This window comes from Eptatretus burgeri, chromosome 5 (genome assembly GCF_056783735.1).
Source record: "Eptatretus burgeri isolate ZD-2024b chromosome 5, Ebu_testis_v1, whole genome shotgun sequence".
Taxonomy (NCBI): domain Eukaryota; kingdom Metazoa; phylum Chordata; class Myxini; order Myxiniformes; family Myxinidae; genus Eptatretus; species Eptatretus burgeri.
The window spans coordinates 31,908,255-31,931,607 of record NC_140965.1 but is presented as its reverse complement, the minus strand read 5'-3'; the positions used below and the strand labels follow the sequence as shown (position 1 = coordinate 31,931,607).

General features: G+C 46.2%; 1 protein-coding gene across 1 annotated transcript in view; it reads left to right on the top strand.

Moving 5' to 3' along the window:
- Nucleotides 1-1,280: 1,280 nt before the first annotated feature.
- Nucleotides 1,281-23,353, top strand: part of GRK7 (G protein-coupled receptor kinase 7) — a 33,194-nt gene continuing 11,121 nt past the window's right edge. The window contains exons 1-4 of the mRNA XM_085881295.1: nt 1,281-1,678; nt 16,481-16,816; nt 17,206-17,646; nt 19,088-19,225. Of these exons, the coding sequence (XP_085737421.1) occupies nt 1,415-1,678; nt 16,481-16,816; nt 17,206-17,646; nt 19,088-19,225 (1,179 nt within the window). The 5' untranslated portion in view covers nt 1,281-1,414. The remainder of the gene's footprint in view (nt 1,679-16,480; nt 16,817-17,205; nt 17,647-19,087; nt 19,226-23,353) is intronic.

Here is a 23,353-nt window from a genome sequence, read left to right as displayed (position 1 = left end):
TGACCTGTAGGCGACAAACAGACAGACAGAATAACAAAATCGATTGACCAATATACTTGAAAAATCTTCGATTTTACAAGTAACAAACAAACAAAGCCAAATGCAATGCCTTCTCCTTCGGTCAGGGTAACTAGAACGGCACTCGGTAGAGCACATACCCCCCACAAGGCTGAAGTTTGCATTTTGTATCCCACACCAAACTCTAATTGGCTTGTTATTGTCCCCTACCCAACTTAACTACCATGTTTTGTCATGATCCATCTTACAACTTTTTGAAATATCATCCTTTTTATCGTTTTTGGTCCCACCTCTCAATGGTTAAGAATCACACTAAAAATTATCGAATCCAGATCCTTCTCGAGATCTTCACCAAAATCGAATCAATTCGTCCTCATCACACACCCATTACAACCTGAACACCAAATTTTGTCAGAATTCGTCCATAACTTTTTTGAGATATCCTGCTCACAGACAGACAGACAGACAGGGGTGAAAAGATAACCTGTATCGACCTTGGTGACCATCTTTGGATGTCCAATTACACAAATGTTTGGTTTCAAGGTTTGTTCTTGAAACAGTGTGATGTTGGAAAGTAATTAAAGGAACGTCCTTGGGACTCTTGCCATTATTGATAGCATCCTCTAGTTCAACTGGTGAGCAGGCCGGCCTGCATCTCAGATCTTTTTCTGCCAGTTGGAGTCCAGATATGCGCAACCCCAATACACCAGTAAGCCTGGATAGGACACCATTTAGTATATGGCTAAGTAAGAAAATGTATAGTAATAGTGGCGAATGCTTTCACTTCGTTGATGCTACCGAAAAGCACTTCCATTATTCAGGAGGTTTTTGCTTACCTTCCTCCTTGCTGCAGCCTCGTCTCATTTCAATGAGCGAGAGATTTGTCTTTATGGTAGTACCTAAATGTAATCGTGTAACAGCTTCTTCCCTTTAATACTGAATACACTCAATGTTGATTTATTGTTAAAAAAAAAAAAAAATTCAATTACTTTCTTCCAAGTTTTAAATAAATGTGTGGAAAGAAGAGTACTTGAATTACAATTTGTTGCTCTACGCAATTAGAATAAATGAAAACGGGTATTCAACCTTAGATTGTCAGTAGGGTAACATCAAAATCCACAGCTAAGTCAAAGTTACCCAGATTACATCCTGCAGATAACTTCATCTGCTGTGCTAATCGCCTTAATGAGATAAAGATGCTGATGCCAGGTGGAACAGATCCAAACTGTCTCTGCTATTTATGCTGCTGCTGTCTATCTCTCTCGTTGTTATTTTTTTTTTTTTAACACATGTTGTCTGTATTTCCGACATTGCTTTTGCAACATCTTTCCCGTTACCCTTGGGTTTAATCGATTTATCTCTTGGCTGATACTTGAAAGTCACTGTGGTCAAAACTATGTGTGACCTCGGGGGCCTGGATAACCTCATCGCCAACACGGCTTACCTGCAGGCACGCAAAAGCATGGATGTTGGTGTCGGAGGGTCAAAACGCCGCCGCAGTCTCGCACTTCCAGGGCCGGCCAAATGCATGGAGATTCGACAACTGCTGCATCTGTCTTTCGCCAGTGAGTGTGAAGAACAACCCATTGGGAGGCGACTGTTCCATAGCTTTTGCAACTCGGTGGCCGAATACAGCAGGGCTTTCGCCTTCCTCGATCAGGTGTGCGACACCATTTGTAAACATATTGTCAGAAGCGTGTGGATTTCAAGTAGATTTCGATTTCTGCGCACATCTACTAACGTGTTTGTCATTTTTACCCACACTAACCCAAAAACTATTTTTGGGCCAGCAAATCATCAAATTAACAATTTGTTGTTGAGTTGCATGCCTGGTGTTGGCTTGATGGTTAGGGTGGTGGGCTTGGGATCCAATGATCCTGAGTCCCACTCTGCTGTTGAATTAATACCAGGTGGGGTTGACTCTGCCTGTCATCCTTCTGAGGTTGGTAAAATGAGTGCCAGCTTGCTGGTATCCTGTGTCGGAGTGGCGACCCGTCCAGGATTGTGTGCACTCGCCAAGGAGACTGCTTAAGCAGCACCAACGCTCTGCGCAGAGTATGGTCCCGATGGATGGATGGATGGATGGATGGATGTTGAGGTGTGCAATCTGCTGCAGTTTATCTGCAGTTTTTTTCGATTTCTGCAATGATTATGAGTTATTGAGAAACCATGCGGAGTAAAAGACGTTTAAATTGAGGATAGCCAATAATTTGTGGATATTTCTATACAAATTAAGAAGTATTTGATGTTGGAGTGAATGCTTTTAAGTGAATGCATTTGTCAACAACAAAAAATTATCCAAGAAATAATGAAGGCCCATGAAAGAGTATGATGACAATCGAAAAACACACTGACAGTGGGGTGATGGGGAATGAGCTTAGACAATAATGCAAGCAGGTGGATGAGCAAACAGGAGAAGAGGATAGGAAAGAAACAACGACAGGAACCTGCAGGTAAAGGGAGTGGGTGTGGGGAGACCTCACAGGAGTAGAGAGAATCACGGGTAGGGACAGAAGATGAAATTGGATCGCAGTGCATTCCCATTGAGAATCCCGAGAGGGTAGAAAGTGTTCTAATGACTCAAGAAGGTGGTTCCACAGGCAGGAGACTAGAGGTACAAAGTAGTGGAGGTGAGCATTTCTTTCTCTCAATAGAGACAAGTAACTTGGTCAGGTCGAATGTGGGAGCATGCGACGTAGCAGCGCGTTGCCACATCTACTCCACAGACCTCTGTCTGGCCATCCTCCTGGCAGTTGCCCAGCCCAACCCCACCTCCTGAGACACCGATCAACAAGCTGCTACTACGAGACACGTGGTCGGTCAGTTGGCCTACTCCCCTCACGAGGCTCCCTCGCGGAGAGAATCTAGCGAGCAGGATCAGCGTCAGGAAAAAGAGCCACATGTCCATACAGCCACGGCTGATGCTCACGGACAATGCAGGTAACAAATCTCATCTGATTCTCAGCAAACGCTCGTTAGACACAGAGTCTGGCCAGCGATAGCCAAGGATTCTCTGAAGAGACCTGATACCGAAGGTGTTAAGTCTTTGTCTCAGATCCTTGGTAAGAGTGCTCGTCTCACATCTGCAGAGCAAGACTGGAAACAAGAAGGGACTTAAAGTCTCAGACTTTCATCCTCCTGCATAGGTACCGACAGCACCACACTCCATAATCAAGTGAATCAATGACTCCCCTAGTCCGACCCATATGTCTATTGATTTCTGTCTCTCATGTGAAGAAATGAATATTACTGCTAAGGTAAGTGAATCTCTCCATGACCTCAACATCCTCACCACAAACAGGTACAGACATGATAGCAGCATTCAAGAGGTCATTAAAATACTAGATTCACTGAATCGAACACTTTACAGAGATCAACAGAGGCTGAGAGCAGCCCCTGTTGAAACTCTCGTCTGTGTTTGGTGAGGACCTGAAGAGAAAGGATATGGTCAATAATTGATCTCTTTGTTGTAAAGCCAGACTGCTGTAGGCACTGGTGTTCAAGCAGACGATGGCGAACCATCTGAAAAATTATCTGAGCAAAGACCTTGCCCGGCACTGAGAGCAGTGTCACCCCTGGATATTTGTAATCCTGGTGATCACCCTTCCCTTACCATTCAGGGACAACAAGGCCCTTCTTCCAATTAGTTGGGATGATGTCTGTGCTCCAAACAGAGCACAGAACTGCATGCAACGACATGAGTGGAGCATTTTCACAAGCCCTGAGAATTTCAGCATGGATGCCACAAATCCCCGGAGCTTTTTGCTCCCTTTCAACCAATACACTGCAGCCTGTGTTTCCAAAAATGATCAGGTGGTTCATAGTTGATTGGAGGATCAGCAATAGGGATAGTAACAGCCTTGACATCCAATTCAACCGCATATGGGTCAGCCTGGTACAGCCGCTTAACGTGTTGGCCCAGTGGGCCTTCGCCTCAGACTCCGTTGTCGAGAGCTCACCACCCTCTACTCCAACTGCAGTACACCAAGGGACAGGTCTGGAGGAACACAATGCATGGATTCGTCTGTAAGCAGGACGAGAATCACTTGACCACAGGTGATGCTCTACCCTTTCATAGATTCCTCGCACATAAGCCTCCTTATGCAGCCTCACCGAATGTACAGCTTTACGCCTCGGCACCCTGAGCAGCTCAGCTCTGCCATTAAGCCTGGCCCTGCAACTCTGGTCAATGGTATCCAGTGTCCCTTGGGAGACAAAGTTCCTCTTTGCCTCACATTGGGTTCCACGACACCCACCAGCAACATCAAAAATGGTAGTCTTGAAGGTACTCCACAACTCTTTAGAATCTCCAGATCCCTCCAGATCCCCCACTCAATTTGTTTGCAAACTCCTCAGACACCATTTCATCCATGAGCTTGCCAATTTCCAGCTTAGGTTGGAATGGTACCATGTTCTTGGATTTGAGCCACAGCTTCAGAGTGTCATATGTCAGGTCAGGCCAGATTAGATGTGTGACTTGCTTCAGGTAACATGTAAACCTGTACTAACCTGTTTCATAGTCGGGTTGTCGGTGACTAAACCGTCTCCCACACCAAGTTTCTTGGTGAGGAGGGGTGCTTGGATATGGACACCCAGCAGGATTTAAAACAAAACCTGTTCAAGGGCGGAGGAGCTCCTTGTGAGCCAACTGCCATCCATATATCATACCCAACTGTGTCTGCAGACGTCCTCCTGCAGTTGGGTTACTTTTTTTTTTTGAGGTTGATGACAGGATTTGCACTCTGGCCATTGTAAAACCAACGAAACGCTTCACTCTGCAAAACACAAGGAAAATGCAAAGAAATCTGAAAACCCACTCCGTGGGAGTACCTCCTGTGCAGCTGCCCTTCGCTGGGCAGCTCACCAGATGACAGAATTGGGGCAAAGCCTTCGGGACCGCCAATCTTTGATGATAGGAGGAAAATCACGGGGCAACCTTCCTGGGTCAGATTGCGTTAGCGTATGTCGGGGTGGTGCTGAGGTGTCGTTTACTAGGCGGCAGTCTCTTTGGGTTAACCTGAGGCGGTCCCTTCGCGTGGGTGCCTGGAATGTCCTATCCCGAAGAGAGGATGATCACCTGTCTCTGTTATCTTCTGAGCTCAGGCATTTGGACATCGGTATGGCAGCACTTTCTGAGGTTCAGTGACCGAATAGTGGTGAGATCATGGTGGGCGGTTACACCTTCTAATTGGTCTGGTCGCTCTGATGGTTACCATGACCAAGGAGTTGCTGTAGCTGTGTCTAATAAGCTGACTCCAATGATAAATGAGGTAACACCGGTCAACGAGCGTATTGCTACGGCTGTGGAAATTCGCTGAACACCATATAGGTTCTTAGTTAGTTATGCCGATAAGTCCGTGTTCAGTTAGATTTCCCCACCGTTGTTTAATGGGATTTATTCGGGTCACAGGGCTGTGATCCTTTGAGGTAGGTTTTTCGTTTTCTATCGTTATTTTGAACCAACCACATCTCCACCACCATTACAACAACCAAAATCGCTCCCCTTAACCACAATGCCAACCACACCACCAACGCCACAACCACGATCGTCTCTACCGCCAACCACCTAACCACCTTCACCGCTACGCCAGCTATCAATTCCCTTCTTCTCCACGAACACATTACAACCATCTCTCCGCATTCATTCAATAAACGCGAGCAAAAGGAAACCAAAGGAACTTCGATGGCGCACGGTTTTTTCCCGCCTAATATTCCCGCCTGTTTTCTCCGCACTTGGTGTGGGGGAAAGGGCGAGGCAGATCGTTCACCATTGGTTGGTTCGTGGAATGAGGTGCTGGGAACAGAGGAACGCCCCTTTTCTGGAAGCTTCTCACAGGAACTGGAAGGGGGGCGGAGCAGAAAACGGGGAGGACCAAGGGGTTGGACCCCAGGGGAAAGGGTGAGGCAGATCGTTCGCCATTGGTCGGTTCGTGGAATGAGGCGCTGGGAACGGAGGAACGCCCCTTTTCTGGAAGCTTGTCGCAGGAACTGGAAGGGGGGCGGAGCAGAAAACGGGGAGGACCAAGGGGTTGGACCCCAGGGGATATAAGGGCGGACAGGACGCGAGCTCAAAGAAGGAGGGGTGATTGTGTGGGTTGTTGTCTCTTCGGGGGAGCTTCGTCTCTTCGTGACATTAGTGCTTTTTGAACGTCGTCGAGCCCTTTTGTTGTCGAGCCTTTTGTCGTCAAGCCCTTTTGTTGTTGAGCCTTTTGTCGTCAAGCCCGTTTGTCATCGAGCTTTGGTAGTGTGTCTTTGGTCGTCATCATTGTCGTCTCTTCGGGAGAGCTTCTGGATTGCGTTGGTGGTTTCAGCTTATTTGGGGTCGTTGGTGGTTTCGTCGTCATCGAGCTCTTCTGGTCTGGTGATTGCTGCTGCTTTGTGGTGGTTCGAGCTCCGGGTGCCTTCCCTCTGGGCGCCAAGTCATGAGGGTTGTGTGCGCTGGTCCAGGGTCGAGGCGCGCACGAGAGGAGAGTGCCGGAGAGAGCTCGCCGACCGTCGCACCACGAGGGTGCAGGTAACCAGCGTCGGTCTCATGGGGCCCATTCGGTCAGCCAGGCTCCACGCACATAAATGTCTACGAACCCGGTCTGCCATCCTCGTCTTTTGGGGATGGCCCTTTTCTTTTGGGCTTTGGAATGAATGTTGTGGCGCCGAGTCTGAGAAGTAGAACTACTTAAGTGCCTGTAAATTATTACTGCTTATATTCGGTCGTAGTGCTTTCCCTTGCTTTTTCTTTGTCTGTATACATGATTGCTCTTGTCTCTTTGCATATGTGTATGATTATTTAATTGCATTGCCTGCATACGTGTTGTGTGTAAATTATAAATAAATGTGCTTGGTTCAAATGTATCCCGTTCGTTGCGTCCTCTCCCTATTGGAAATGCCATCTTGCATTGCGGAATAAATAGTTGGGTTTTAAATACCCGTTCAATAGAATCGGATCCGGCGAGGTCGGCAATAATACCTGCTCGGTTATCACTGCAGAACGGACCGCTTAAGCGGTTCGTGTCCCAGCCGACCTGCGCCGAGGTACGGTCTCCCGGTTAGCTATCCGCGCGGGTACTTAGGTATATCGAGATTCGGCGTGAAATGAGGACGAGAGAAGAACCTTCAGAGTTTAGGCTTTATTCCATTTGATTGAAGCCGCTTCTACGGGCACACCAGGAAATACAGACGCAGCATGGAGTACATAAGCAGTAAGGTACACACGCGCAACTAATCACCGCAAAATAAATCAGTATTATATATCAATCAGTATTCTCACCATTCAATGAGCACCAAGTGAGCCGCCGACATAAAACGACAATGCCCCAGGGACAAACCCCGCGGCCGAGCCGAACCTCAGCTTTATCTCTTCCGTGCTCGAGCCGGGCAACATGTGATCACACGTCACGACCTTCAATTCACCACATTCTCCCCGTCTTTAAAATGTAACTAGAGGCCCAGCTAACGCACCATGATTACTTCTGCGCTACAGGAGTATACATTTCAAGCAATGTGAACTATCTAAACTACAGAAGCATACATGCCAAGCAGTGAGGATTATTTGGAGTTGTAGGAGCATGGTAATGAGCATCGATATATTATGTAACGAGCATATAGGAGCATGAGCATCGAGGATGCCGATAATCCCCTTTACAGATCGAGTCGGCGAGGGGGTATTATTCGTCGGCCTCTCCGGGAGTAGATGGCGGTTTCACTTGAGGGAGGCTTCCGATCCTCTTGGTGAGCCTCGACTCGTGCCGGAGATGACTCCCCGATCGCTCCCGGGTGGAACGCGGTAGCCCCGTCGTCACCCTTCTCGGGTGGAGTCCCGGGGGGGGAACACCTGGGGAGGGGATGTCAGAGGGAGGTGTGCCAGATGGTGGTGTACCTGCGGGATGAGTGCCTGAGGGAGCCAAATGACGAACCGACACAGTGGTCTCCCTGCCATCCGGGAGCCTGACATGAGCGTATTCTGGATTAGTATCGATGAGTTCGACCTCTTCCACCAGGGGTTCATACTTGCTTTGTCGTACCGGGTGTTTCATGAACACTGTTCCGGGATGGGTTAGCCAGTTGGGCACCGATTGGCCGTCAACATAACGTCGTTGGTGAGTAAACATTCGTTCGTGAGGAGTTGCATTGGTGGACGTGCAGAGCAAAGAGCGTATGGAATTCAGAGCGTCGGGAAGGGTAACCTCCCACCGCTCGAAGCCCAGTCCTCTTGATTTCAACGCCAGAGTTACGGCTTTCCAAATGATTCCGTTATACCGTTCCACCTGACCATTACCCTGTGGGTTGTAACCCGTCGTTCGACTAGTTGCTATGCCGTGCTCTAATAGGAATTGTTTTAGCCCGGCAAAAATGAAACACGGCCCCCTGTCTGAATGTATGTACGAAGGTTTCCCAAACATAGCGAAGAGGTCAGACAGACATTTCACGACAGTGCCCGAGGTCATATCCGAGCACGGAAATGCGAAAGGGAACCTTGAATACTCATCAACAACAGTGAATATGTATCTGTTGTCTGTCTCGGTCGGCAGGGACCCTTTGAAGTCAATGTTTAGTCTCTCGAAGGGAGAAGTGGCCTTGATCAATCTGCCAGAAGCCGAACCATAGAATCTGGGTTTTAGTTCAGCACAAACAGGGCATGAAGCATTCATTTGTTTAATATCTTCAATAGAATAGGGCAGGTTCTGTCTGCGTACGAAATGTGCCATTCTGGTTACCCCCGGGTGGCACAGAGACACATGGAGGTCTTGCAAAGCCCGACTGATTGCCGCCGAGCAGTAGACCCGCGAGAAGGTGTCTGCAGCAGGGTTTTCCCTCCCGGGCCGGTAAACAATGTCGTAACTATAGCAGGCTAGGTCTATCCGCCATCTCATAATTTTTTCATTCTTAATTTTCCCGTTATTTTTCCCATCAAACATGAATGCCACGGATCGTTGGTCCGTAACGAGCGTGAAGTGGTTTCCCAGTAAATAATGTCTCCATTTACGCAGCACTTCGACGATGGCGTACGCCTCCTTCTCTATTGCCGAGTGTCTCTGCTCGCTTCCAGAGAGAGTTCTCGAGAAGAACGCGACGGGTCGCCCAGACTGATTAAGCGTAGCAGCTATCGCGTGATCAGAAGCATCTGTTTCCACCACGAAGGGCACCGAGCTATCGATCGATAATACCACGGAATTACTGATATCGTCTTTGAGGTTGTGGAAAGCTGTTACAACAGCGGCATCTGGTGGGAAGTTTTTGCAATGCACTAGGGGATGTATTTTCTCGGAGTATTGCGAAATCCATCTCGCATAGTAAGCGAACATGCCGATCACCCGGCGCATTGTCTGCAGGTCCTGAGGTGGGGGTAGCTCACGAAGTGGGCGCAATCGTTCAGGATCAGGCTTAATCGTGCCGTCGGCTATTGTGTAGCCGAGTAGGTCAATTGACCTTTCCGAGAATACGCATTTCTCGTAGTTGAGAGTCAGATTATATTTTCTAGCAATGCTCAAGAATCTGTCCAGATTCATATCATGTTCCCCCTGATCCCTACCGCACACTGTGACATTATCCACGTAAACAAAAGTGTCTTTGAGGTTTTCATCTGAGATGATGTCGTCCATAACTCGTTGGAAGCAAGCTACTCCATTCGTGACACCGAATGGTATCCTTCTGAACTGGTAGAGGCGCCTCCCTGCCTGGAATGCGGCGTAAGGTTTGTCTTCCTCTCGGATGGGAATTTGGTGATAGGCGCTTCGCAAATCGATGGTGCTGAATATCTTATAATTGGCCACGCGTTCGACCATCTCGTCTATGCGCGGCAAAGGGTAGGCATCGAATTGGGTGAAACGATTGACCGTTTGGGAATAATCGACAACCATTCGTTTCTTATGGTTCTGACTGCTGGTTACTAACACCTGTGCGCGCCATGGCGAATCGCTCGGTTCTATAATTCCTTCTTCCAGTAATCGCTTGGTCTCTGAAGTGATGAAGTTCATATCAGCAGTGGTATATCGCCGCGATTTGATCGCTATCGGTTTGCAGACCGGCGACAAGTTAGCGAACAGCTGGGGGGATGTTACCTCTGCGGTAGTCAAGGCATTTAAAATTAGATGAGGTTTGCTTCCTCCAAAGGGTATTTCGACGCTCGTGTGCTGCTTGAGGACATTATGACCCAGAATTACGTTTGCGCACAAATCATGAAGCACCAGTACCCTTACATCCCGATGCGTGTACCCTTTTACGTCCAATTCAACATTGTAGTACCCTCGTACGCGGGACTGTAGTGAGGTGGCGGCCATGCATACCGTATTGTCTGTCAGGTGGATTTTCCATTTCCTGCCCTTCACTAGCGAGCTGTTGACGAAACTTTCAGAGCTACCGGTATCAATCAGTGCCTCAGCCATATGCCCATTAATTCGTACGTTGATGATAGCCTTGGATAGATTCCCCGGGGAGGCTGCAGTTAATTTATTTTGCGAGTAGAGAGCCGCAGAAGTGGGTTTATTTCTCCTTAGAGTAGATTTACATACCCTGGCATAATGCCCTTTCTTGTCACAATTCATGCATGTGGCATCTCTGGCGGGGCATTTTTGGCGGGGGTGTCTTTTGTACCCACAAAAGAAGCATTTACCAACCGGAGCAGTTGCTGAGGAGTTTGACGTGGCCTGGGTATCCGGCTCCTCGGGTGTTTCTCCATCCCCTGTGTCTGGCTGTGTCTGTGCCAGTGGGGTTCCTTGGGTTCCCATCGTAGCCACGTTCATTAGCAGCATCGGTGTCCCAAATGACTCAGATTGCTGCTGTGCCGTATCCATCGCTCGAGCCTGATCGACTACCTTTTCAAGAGTGGGTTGCGCTTTCTCTAGTAAGCGTTGCCGTATGTGGGCTGATCTAAGTCCTTGGATGAATGCCTCCCGGGTCGCTTCCTTTCGGTGTTCCTCGGCGCTTACGGCCCGGAAGCTTCAGTCTTTTCGCAGCTGATTCAGAGCTTGCAGGAACTGATCGATTGTCTCCCCGGCTGCTTGCTTGCGTGTGTTGAGAAGATGTCGTATGTATACCTCGTTCTTGCGCTTCACGTAGAGCGCCTGCAGCACGTCGATCGCTGCTTCGTAAGTGTCGCACTCCGAGAAGAGCCTGTATACGCTGGGCGAGACATGATTCACAAGGGCGGCCAATTTGTCAGCTCCCTCTTCGATGATGGTCAGATAGTGTGAGAAGGAACAGAACCAATGCGACCATTTCATTTCTGAGTCAGTCGCGTTTGGGTCTGCGTTGAACCTCTCTGGTTTGTAGATCTTGTCCATCGTTGGTTGAGAGAGCCGAGAAAACCAAATGGAATAAATTGAAATGAGGACGAGAGAAGAACCTTCAGAGTTTAGGCTTTATTCCATTTGATTGAAGCCGCTTCTACGGGCACACCAGGAAATACAGACGCAGCATGGAGTACATAAGCAGTAAGGTACACACGCGCAACTAATCACCGCAAAATAAATCAGTATTATATATCAATCAGTATTCTCACCATTCAATGAGCACCAAGTGAGCCGCCGACATAAAACGACAATGCCCCAGGGACAAACCCCGCGGCCGAGCCGAACCTCAGCTTTATCTCTTCTGTGCTCGAGCCGGGCAACATGTGATCACACGTCACGACCTTCAATTCACCACACGGCGATTGACCCTATCCTGCGTGGGTAGAAAATTGGCTAGGCCGTGGTGGGGTTGAAGACCCACCCGTGACAGGGTTCCGGCATTGCTCCGGAAGGTCACGACTGAATTGTCCGTCCGGTGGGCGAGCTGCTACTATTAGTGGAAAGCGCCAGTTCGCACGCCAGCCGGCGCTAATTCGTAACAGTGTTATGAGACAAAGGATTCGTCACTCCTTGAGTGTCGTTTCCCTGGTCTCTGTATATGCTCCGACTGAGGAGAGTGATGAGAATAACAAGGAAACCCAACACAGGTGGAGGCCATTCAGCCCATCATGCCTGCGCGAACACCACACCAACCCATCTACACAAGATCCAAGGAAGAAAATGCAAAAGATGTTTTTAATTGATGAAATAAAAAATTTTGTTTGTTTGTTTTTGGGTTTTTTGTAGTTTTTGTAGGTTTGTGTGTGTTTTTTTTTTCCTTTTCTTCCCCTCAGGGAAGGGGGCATGGGCTTGGTTAAAAACACACATCAGCCACACAATCCCCCTTGACAAGACCCCCAACCAACAGCACTCCATACACAATCACCCATCAATGCTCAAACTACCCAAAAGTCCGATCAACATCCCCATACCCCTCTATCTCCATAACTTCCAGGTGTCTATCTAATTCCAATTTCAAGTTATCTACTTTTTCTGCTGCCACCTCCTTTCCAGGGAGACCATTTCATGCATCAACTACTCTCTGAGTAAAAGTCCCCTGCCTTGCTGCCAACTTAACTCTCCTCTTCTTTACTCTCAAGCCATGGGCCCCTGGTTCTGTCACTGTCGACTCCATTTAATAATTCATCTGCACTTATTTAATCTTTTCCTTTCATTATCTTAAACATCTCAATCATATCTCCTCGTAACCGCCTTCTTTCTCATGTATAAAGCCCTGTCTCCTTCAGCCGCTCCTCATAGCTCAGTCTAGCTAGGCCCGGAATCAATCTAGTAACCCTGCGCAGAACCCTCTCGATGGCACCGATGTCCTTCCGGAACTGTGATGACCAGAACTGCACACAATATTCCAGATGTGGCCCTCACTAAATTCCTGTACAATGTTAACACCACCTCTTTTGATTTATAAATGATCCCCCTCCTTATACAGCCTAAAACCCAATTTGCTCGATGTGTAGCTGATTGGCACTGTGCTGACTGCTTACCTCCCAGATCTATTACCATCCCCAGCCCCTTCTCCTGTGTGACACGCTCCAAAATTACCCCTTGCATCCTGTAATCTCTATTTTCATTGTTCTTTCCCATCCCCAACACCTTACACTTGCTCAGGTTAAATTCCATCTGCCAGTCTTTTGTCCAATCTATACAAGTATCAATACTTTCCTGTGTCTGATCACCACCCCCTCTGCTATCCACCTCACCTCCAATCTTTGTGTCATCTGCAAATTTGGAAAGCTTACTCTTTAACTCATTATCCAAATCGTTGATGTAAATAATGAATAGTAATGATCTGAGTACTGATCCCCGAGGTACCCCGCTATTTACATCCACCCAGCAAGACATCCTCCCACTCACAGCCACTCTTTTCTTCTTACCACAAAGCCAGTTTGCGATCCATTTAGCTACCTGACCAGCCACTCCACAAACCCTCACTTTGGCGAACAACCTCCGATGTGGTATCTTATCAAATGCCTTCTTAAAGTCGAGATATACTATGTCCACTGCCTTTCCCTCATCCATCCAATCAGCCACTGATTCATGCAATTAATGGTGTTACATTTACTACTCTCCAATCCTCGGTACCTGCCCTGACTCCAGTGAGCTCTTGAAAATATGTGTTAACATCTCGCTTTCCTGCTCAGCCACCTCCATCAATACTCTCAGGTGCATATTATCTAGACCCAGAGCCTTATCTACTCTTAGGTTACCAAGCTGTTCCTTTGCTTCCTCCACTCCAACCTGGATCTTTTGTAAAAGCCCTTCCTCACCTCCTCGATAGATACTCACCTCCTCAATAGATACCGTCGCCACTGTCTGCCCCCATTGCACCGTCGCCACTGCCCGCTCCCGTTGCACCGTCACCACTGCCTGCCCACGTTGCACCATCACCACTTCCAATATCCTCAGCAACCTCACTCCACAACCATAACCAACTATTATCTACAAATTTCTCACATTCTTCTACTTGCTGCAAGTTATCGATGCGTTCCTTCAACCCGGTAAAAACCATCCCCAAGGTGGACGATTTCCTCACAGTTCCGACAACAATAAGAACCCTCTGCCTTCCCCATTGTTGACGTGGCCCACATTGAGCAACTGTTACATTTTAAATACTCCTCTTCCTTTCTCCTTCGCTCTCTACTTATAACCTTCTTCACCCCCATACTACCAAGGCCCCAACTGACTTCACGCAAAACTTATCACAAGGCCTCGCCCTGCTTCTTTCAATAAACTAACTCAACAACCCGCTAAAACTGTGATGAACACGAAAAAAATAAGTACAGTTCCACAGCCCCTGACACAAATCTCGATAACAAAATGCACAAAACGCTTTAGGACTGGAAACTTAGCTTTAGAGGGACTGGAAGGAGAGCTCGCCACCCAGTCATCCTTGTGTGCTGATCCTTCAACCGGAAGTCCTCAACATGTGCTCAACACCAGCTCTGCTTGCTGTGCACTCAGTCCAGTGCTTATATAGCCTCGGTCGGCAATTTTGATTTAATGAAGGATCTCACCTCACCATGAAGGTGACCAACTCACCATCTCTCACCTCATCATGGTGATCTCACCATGAAGCACGCATTCTATGCCACGCTCGAATCTGTGGTTGATCAGTGCCCCAGGCAAGATACTCTTCTGCTCTTGGGGGATTGCAATGCATCCACTGGAACTGATAGGGATGGTTATGAGACATGTGTGGTCCCCATGGATTTGGAACTGTGAACCAGAATAGCACTAAGTTCCTTGACTTTGCAAGAAGTCATGGACTTAGGGTGGCTGGTTCATGGTTTCAGCACCCACAGGCTCATCGCTGGACTTGGTATTCGAATGCTGGTGGTGTGGCAAAGGAGATCAACCATGTGCTCATTGATGGTTGCTTGAGGATGATCCAAAACTGCAGGGTCTACTGGAGTGTTCAGTTCCTCAATAGCGACCACAGGCTTGTGGTAGCAACTCTGAAGTTGGGGCTTAAATTTGGGAGAATGCTAGCTTAGGCTGGGTGAATGCCATTCTGGGAGAATGCCAGCATCCCAGCTTAGGCTGGATGTTGGCAAGCTCAAGGATGAGAGGGCAGCTGAGGAGTTTGTGAACAGGCTGAGTGGAGATTTGGGGGGGTCTGGGTGCTTTTAGGAATCCTGAAGAGTTGTGGAGTGCCTTGAAGACCACCATCCCTGATGTTATGCCTGGTGTTGGCTTAATGGTTCGGGTGGTGGGATTGGGATCCTCGAATCCTGTGAGGGGGTAGAGCATCACCTGGGGTCAAGTGATTCTCATCCTGCTTACAAGGGAATTCACACGTTGCATTTCTCCAAGCCCATCCCTCGGTGCACTGCAGTTAGAGTAGAGGGTGGTGAGCTCTTGACAACGGAGTCTGAAGTGAAGGCGAAGGCTCTAATTTCAGTTGATTTGGGTGATGGTTTGGATATGTAATACTTTTGGAATGGTTCTGTCCAGTGTGCATTTGGCCCCCCTCCCACGATCATGGCCTGCTTTGGTTGAGTGCACATTTATGTTCGATTTATTTTCGTAATAAAACGATGAATGTTTTATTTGTTTTTTTAATTTTTGGTTGCGTGCGTTAGCCCAGAGACAAAGTAACTTCCTCGCGTTGGAATCACCATCATCGTTTCAGCAGTTATTGAGTTCGGTCGGGCTACAGTTTTAAATTGTTTGTAGAGGGGAAGTAGAAGAAATACAAATTTGCGATTTCGCGAACTCTCGCTGTGGTACTTTAGCGATGTATTGTGGTGTCTTTTATAGTCTTGGTAGTTCAGAAAACGCTCAATAATAATAGGTATGGCTTTTAAATGCTTAGGACTTCACTGTATTGGAGTTTATGAGTGTATTGCTGTGTACACATTTGAATGGGCCACCATTTTTCCCCCCCCGTATCATCCCTCTATATGGAGTACTACCCTCGTGGCAAGTCTCAAACCCCGTGTCCGCAACAATATGTAATGCAAGGAAAGTATCTATGTATGTATTAATTATCATCTCCTCCTCTGAGAGTATTTGACCAAGGAAGCTGAAACTTTCAGGGATGAATGAGGGCACTCTGAACTTGTGCACATGCAGGTTTTGTTTGATTCCATCAATTTTTGAATGTTTTTTTGCCCATCTTGGCATTTTCTTCCTGAATGAATGGGGGTAGGGGGGAGGGGCACAATTTTTTAATCGATTTAGTTTGGGGGGAGGGGGGAGCTCTTCAGATCTTGAAAATATTGAAGAATTTGGAAATATTCTGCCTGTAGGGTGGGTATTTGTTTGAAGTAACAATGCGTGTGTGTGTGCCATCCAGACGTGGCAAGGATTCTCGATGCCATTGGCAGAGCTTGGTTTTTATTTTTTATTTTTTATTAAATAAGCTGGGTGCCAAATTGCCTTGGCCTTTTTTTATTCCATCATCTGCATTATTTGTGAATGGTCTGTCTATACAAGTGTTTTAAGAAAAAATACCTCTCCACAAACCTCAGACAATTGCTAAAAAATACACTGGAAAGTTCTGCATGTGATGTCACTCAGTGTACAGAGCTTGTAACAACGAGGTGGTGGGTCCGTATAACAAAATCATATTTCCTCTCTCCCATCCTCTCCCCCACTCCCTCCTTATCCCCATCCAGTTAGTAGAGCTGGAGCTTGCAGAGGACAACATGCAGAATGCGCTGCTACGTAAAATCGTTGCTAATTTCCTTCAACCTGACTCTGAGAACTTCCTGTCATTCCTGAGTGATGCAATGACTTCAGCAGCCAGTGGTGCATCAGCAGTGGACATGAAGGAGCTGGTGCCACGAGCTCAGCAAGAAACGAGACAATTCCTAATGGGAAAACCATTTCGGGAATACCTCGAGAGCCCGTTCTTTCAACGCTTCCTGCAGTGGAAAGCACTTGAGCAACAAAAAATCACTGAAAAGCATTTCTGTGAGTTTCGAGTTCTTGGAAAAGGTGGTTTCGGAGAGGTAAGCGTTTCGTTTTGGTATTACTGCGCTGAGGAGTTCAAAGATGGCTCCTCCATCATTGCTTTGTCATTTTTTTTCTTTAAAAAAAAATCTCCCCCATAAAAAAACTAAACAATGGTGAATTGGGGGTGGGGGTGGTGGTGGTGATAGAGCCATAAAACTCAATGCACAAATACTTTCAATTCAACCTGTTATACTTGTTTGATCAAAAATTGAATCTAAATGAGTGACCCTGTTAATAAAGAGTTCAATTTGTTAACACTGGGAATGCTGTCTTGATGGAATTCAACCCCCTGTTTGGAACTCTGAACTAAAGCTTTGTCTTTATTATTATCCATTTTGCTTGTTGAGTTGTCACTCATCATCATGGAAGACTGTGGTGTTGCCAGGTGTGTGCTATCCAGGTGAAGTTGACAGGAAAAATGCATGCATGCAAGAAACTTAACAAGAAGAGCCTGAAGAAGAAAAAAGGACAAAAGATGGCTCTCCTCGAGAAGGAGATCTTGGAATCGGTGAACAGCAGCATGGTTGTGCGTCTCGCTTATGCGTTTGAGACGAAGGAGCACCTTTGCCTGGTGATGACGTTGATGAATGGCGGAGACCTCAAATTTCATATCTACAATGTAGGCAAACGAGGACTGTCCATGGAGCGTGTCCTCTTCTACACGGCACAGATCACTTGTGGCCTACACCATCTGCACGGGTTGTCCATCATCTATCGGGACATGAAGCCAGAGAACGTGCTTCTTGATGAGCGTGGAAACTGCAGGCTCTCCGATCTCGGGCTTGCTGTCGTGTTGAGGAATGCCGATGACAAGATCACTCAGAGGGTACGTGCTCATCAGAGTCATCACGCAATAACTTAACACAGTCAGAAAACTACGAATTTACATCAGTTCTTGTAAATTGATTCCAAGAGCACTTGTTGATAATGTAACCTCGACAAACTGACAAATGTTGATAATATTATTATGATGCGATGAAAGAGAGTATGCAATGATGAAAGCGCACGTTGCGAGGCTGTTCATTGAATTCTGAGATAAGAATTGTACCTTTGCTGCAGTTTTTGAAGGTGGTGAGTCAGAATGTTTCCATATTGAACTCCTCAATCTCCAACAAAACCTCCATCAGATGAAACAAATTAAATTATATTCATAACTTGGCACAAACATGTGATGCCCTTATCCTATTACAGTATTACACCATCTTATGCAATGCCACTGCCATTACTACTCATTGCAGATCTACAGCTGCTCTGGTATGAGAATTAAACTATTAATCCTTGTGACGTATCGCCTTCACATTTGAACCAGTTATAGTGAAGCCAATGACCTAATTCCCCCAATTTCTGTTTCTCGCTGTATGCGTCATTGCCCGGTGTTGCACCATGATGATGTTATTTTTGATTTCTGAACATAAAACAGCAATTCTGACGCAAGTCCAAGCTCGTGATTGAATATGGTACAATTAACTTGTGCTTGCATGTAACCATTGGAGGATCCTCCTATATTAGGGGGAATCTACTTAGTGTGTGCGCAAAAATGGTGGAAAGTTTGACAACCCTCTTCATTGCCCCTTCTCTGTGCTCCCTCATTACATAATACATATAGTGGAGCAACTTAGCATAACAATATTGTGCATTTTGTGAGGAAAGCGCCAAATTTGGCACACTAGTAACCTAACATATTATGAACAGATTTGGATATTGGGCCATCTCAAATTCAGCCGCTGATGGCTGTGGCACCCATTTTCCACTGCCATCAAAAAATTTTGAGATGGCCCAATATCCAAATCTGTTCATAATATGTTAGGCTACTAGTGTGCCAAATTTGGTGCTTTCCTCACAAAATGCACAATTGTTATGCGATATTTAGCTAAGTTGCCCCACTAATAACCCTTATGTTCCCCCCCATTCCCCTTACCTCTGTACTCTCCAAAATGTGTTTCCTTCCTCTCCCCACTCCTCCAAATATCCCATAACCTCCTATATGTCCTATTATCCTCCTTTTCTTCATTTCTCAATTTCTATTTAATTAATTAAACCCGTCCCATTCACCCCATTGGTGTTGCATATAGAACTTATAGGTGTCTGAATACATGTTTTTGTTGTATTTGTTTACGATACCACAATTGCACCTTCAGGCTTCAAATAAATTGACAAAGGGAGGAAAAAGGATTCCAAGAGACAGTTATGTGAATGAGTCAAGAGGAAGAGGACTCAACAATTAGGACTAACTTTGTTTTCTTGTCGCCTTTCATATGTGTGGCCAGGCTGGAACCAATGGTTACATGTCACCTGAGGTTATCAAGCAGGAACCATACTCATATGACGCAGACTGGTTCGCCCTCGGCTGTACCATACACGAGATGATCTTGGGCTACACACCATTCAAAAACTTCCAGGAGCAGGTGAAACTGGGAGCCATGGTCCAAGGTTTGACTAATGTTACATTTGAAAGTGGTTTTAGATCCCAGTCATAAATAATGGAGGTTCAAATAACATGCTTATGAAGTCTTACCATTTTCATAACATACCATGGAATCCTTAAGGTACACAAGCAAAAGCTATATGGAATACCCATGGGTTGATTGCCACCTACAAAGGACAGAATACTCGACAATGAAATGCATGCCATCCCCATGAAGAATCAGGATGACAATTTATGGTTGGGTCAGATAATCAAAAACATTGGATTGTTTTTGTATACATAGTCGATGCTCGTGGAGCTTGACAGTGGAAAAATGATGGGGGGTGGTGAAAGGGGGGTGCTATAAGACACACCAACAGCAGGGTAGAGTAGAGGGACAAAATAGACAGACTTGAATATGAAAGGACATGAAGAACGAGAATTCAAAGAGAGATTAACTCAAAGATAGGTGAGAGGCAAGTACTTACATGACCTCTGAGCTAAGCTATCCTGCCGAAGCAGTTGCAAGGTAAGGAGTCAATGGGCTGGTTTACTATCGCCTAACCACAGACCCGGCGGAAGCATTTCAGGATTGGAGAGAGGCAAAACACATAAAAAGGCATTTTCATTTTGATATATATATATATATATATATATATATATATATATATATATATATATATATATATATATATATATATATATATATATATATATATATATATATATACACATACATACATACATATAGTCACACGAGCAGGCTATACTTACACATTGTAAGCAACAATAAACCGTGCTTCCCCACTGTCTTGGGTTGCTCACCTGAATTTTAATTTTCATTTATTTATTTTCATTTATTTATATTTTAATTTATGGATGCTTTCCGATGGTTCTGCAATTTTTCCTTGTGTATCGGCTTCGATCTCCATCAGCACGCAAACTTATTGTGCTTCCCCATTGTCTCAGGTCGCTCACCTGCATTTGATTTTTCCATTTATTAATTGCCGGAATCCTTCGGATTTCGACAATTATGTTGATCGGTTGTGTGTCATTCTGTCTGTCTGTCTGACTGTTTGTTTGTGTGTTTGTTTACCCTGTAGCAGCCACACCGTTTCAGCGATCATGACCAAACTGGGTACAGGCGTCGGCCATGGTCCAACTTAGACACTCGTCGTTTTTGGTGAATCTAGGTCAAAAGTCAAGGTCAAGGTCACCGAAAAACCGAAATTCTTATTTTCGCAATAACATCTGTTAAAATGGTCGTATCGACTTCAAACCAAATCCAAAATCTGCATCTTCCAATTTTGCATCCAACCATATGTCTCATTGGGGTGTCACACCAACACCCTTCTTAGCGGTCGGGGGTCAAGTGTCAGCGGGGTCGGGTCAAAACTTTCAAATTGCGATAAAAACGCCATTTCAAGTCCGATTGACTTCCAAGTTATGATCATGACCAAACTAAGTGCTATAACTCATTAAACAGTAGCACTATCGACTTATAAGAACCAAATTGATTTCCAGGTTTTTGTTTTTTCAGAGATCATGGAGATATGACAAAGTTATTCCAGCAATTCCTTGCTCAACGAGCGATTTCATTTCTTTGTTTGTTTGTGTGCAGGATATCTCAAAAAGTTGTGGACGGATCAAGATGAAATTTTTTGATGGGTTCGGTGTGTGACAAGGACGAACTGATGAGATTTCGGTGAAGATCCGGATCCGGATCCGACTACTAGCATTTTTAAAGTGATTCTTCACCATTGAGAGATCGGGCTAAAAATTATATATGGCATGATGTCTCAAAAAATTGTGGATGGATTCGGATGAAACTTGGTGGACACGTTGGGTGGGTGACAAGGAAGAATTGATTCAATTTTAGTGAAGATCCAAACCGGATACGGATGTGATCATTTTTTAAGTGATTCTTCACCATTTTGGGATTGGGCCAAAACCGATATAGTACTGTATAGCAAGATATTTTTTAAAATGTATTGGGCCCGATATGTTCTCGTGGATGAGGCATTATGTGGTGGAGGTTTGCGATCTACTAAGTGCCCTTCTAGTTTTTTATATTTTCATTTACAGATGTTGTCCAACGATTTTGTGATTTTCCTGGTGATTCTGTGATTTTTTTTCTGGCTTCGATGTCCATCGGCACGTAAAATTTCAGCTTTCTACATCACCTGGAAAGTTCCGATCTTTAATAACAGTCAGTGAGTCAGTGAGCCAGTCAGTCAGTGGTTGGAAAAAGCTTGGTGTTGGCTTAGAGTGGAGAGTATTGACTGAGGACAGAGGGGGGTGGAGGAGTATCATGGTCAAGGCAGGGCAGAAGCTTGGTGCCATCGGACCTCACCCCTTATAAAGGGAAGAGAAAGAAAATAAGAAGATAGTCAGAGTAATATCTTAGGCGTAAACACCTCTTGTTTGTGGGCGACGCCAGGTGAGGGATTCCTGTCACAAAAAAGTGTGTCACACATGTGCAAAAGGCCATTACAATCTCTCTGGCGAGTGTGTGCCAGCCAGGACGGTGTAGTGTGCTATCCAGCCGGAAGTGGCAATGGATTTATTTTAATTGGGGCCGTCTAACCCTGAAGGCTCAGTGGAGGACTGCCCAGGAGTAAGAAGAGGATGAGAAATGGATCACGGAGGAGTTTGTGAGGCAGACATTATCGTGGTTTTATCTGAAGAAGTTTCGGATTGACCCAAGCTTGTGTCACCCTGTTTTTGGAGAGTGGAAGAAGCAACCTCGGATAGAGAGGAGAACTCCATGTGCAGGGAGCCAAGATGCGACCTCCGAGAGACAGGAGAACCCAATGTGCATGGACTGCAAAGAAGCGCTTTGAGGAGGACGAAGAAGGGTCTGGATAGAGGATGGAGAGCAGACCAGGAAGACTCGTGTGGAAAGGACAGAGAGGGTCACGAGGGCTGGTTGAGGTGCTACCCATCTCTGGCTTACTTAGTCACTGGCTCTCGTCTTATCGCTCCTGGCTTTCATAAGTGGCTGCATTGAATCCTGCAACTACATGTCATAGACAAAGAAAAGTCCCTGCCTGCAAAACTTAATGTTTGTATCAGTGTGATCTCTGGTGCTTGAGTGGGTTCGGTTTTGGTCTCTCTTTCTCATCATTGGAAAATGTTTGTCTGTCCTCATTCCCCTCATTGTGCCTTTTGATTTACACCATTTATGACAGCATCTCGTCTACCGTCTTCCCTGTACTTCTATATTCAAAATAAGCCCTTTAAAGGGAAAGAAAACACGTTCGAGACATCTGCTTCCTCTGCGTGTGCCATCAAGTTCTGCTCACTTGGGCGACCTCAGGGAACAGTGAAGAGTAACTGAACGCAGAGCAGTAAGAGACCGTTTGGCCATTTCACCAAAGCTCCCAGTGCTGATCGAGGAATACTGTGTTAATGAAGCCTCAGATGTGACTACATATATATATATATAGTTACGGTTGTGGAAATTCACAAACCACCATTCAGGTCCCGTAGGTGAGATATCTCTGTAAGTACATGTGTAGTTAGCCCCAAACCCGTTGTTTAGAGGGAATAAATGTGATTCATTCGGGCTGCGACGCTTTGAGATAGCCGTTTTTTCTGTTCTATCTTTATTTTGAACCAACCACGCTCCAACCGTCAGACAACAACAACAACGCCAACAGCCACGACCTTTACCTTCACAACTCGCTCCCGTAAACATCGCATCACTCCCATTCCAAATGGCACCATGGCCATAAACCACCACCATAAACCCTCCACCACCTTCACCTCTCTCCTTCTGCGGCCATTCCCGCACCACCTGTGAGCACCGAGCGCCGGGCTGTCCTGGGCTCGTACAAGATACGCGCCGACCCGCGAGTGCAAAATGCGGCCTTTCCGAGGAGAATTCGGATCAGGAATGCTACACGCCCACTTCTGATCCGTTCAATCAGCAAACACGGGGCGGATTGGTCCCGCCTCCAGGCGCGTCTGTGTGGAATCGAGATATGCAAATTCTAGGATCAGGGGAGATTCACGCCCCTTTTTCTCCGTCCAATGGGCGAGCGTGACTCCGCCCCCGAGCTCATCCGAATCCGGAAATTTGCATATGGGTTCTCCTGCCGGCCTATAAAGCGCCGAGCGCAAGGCG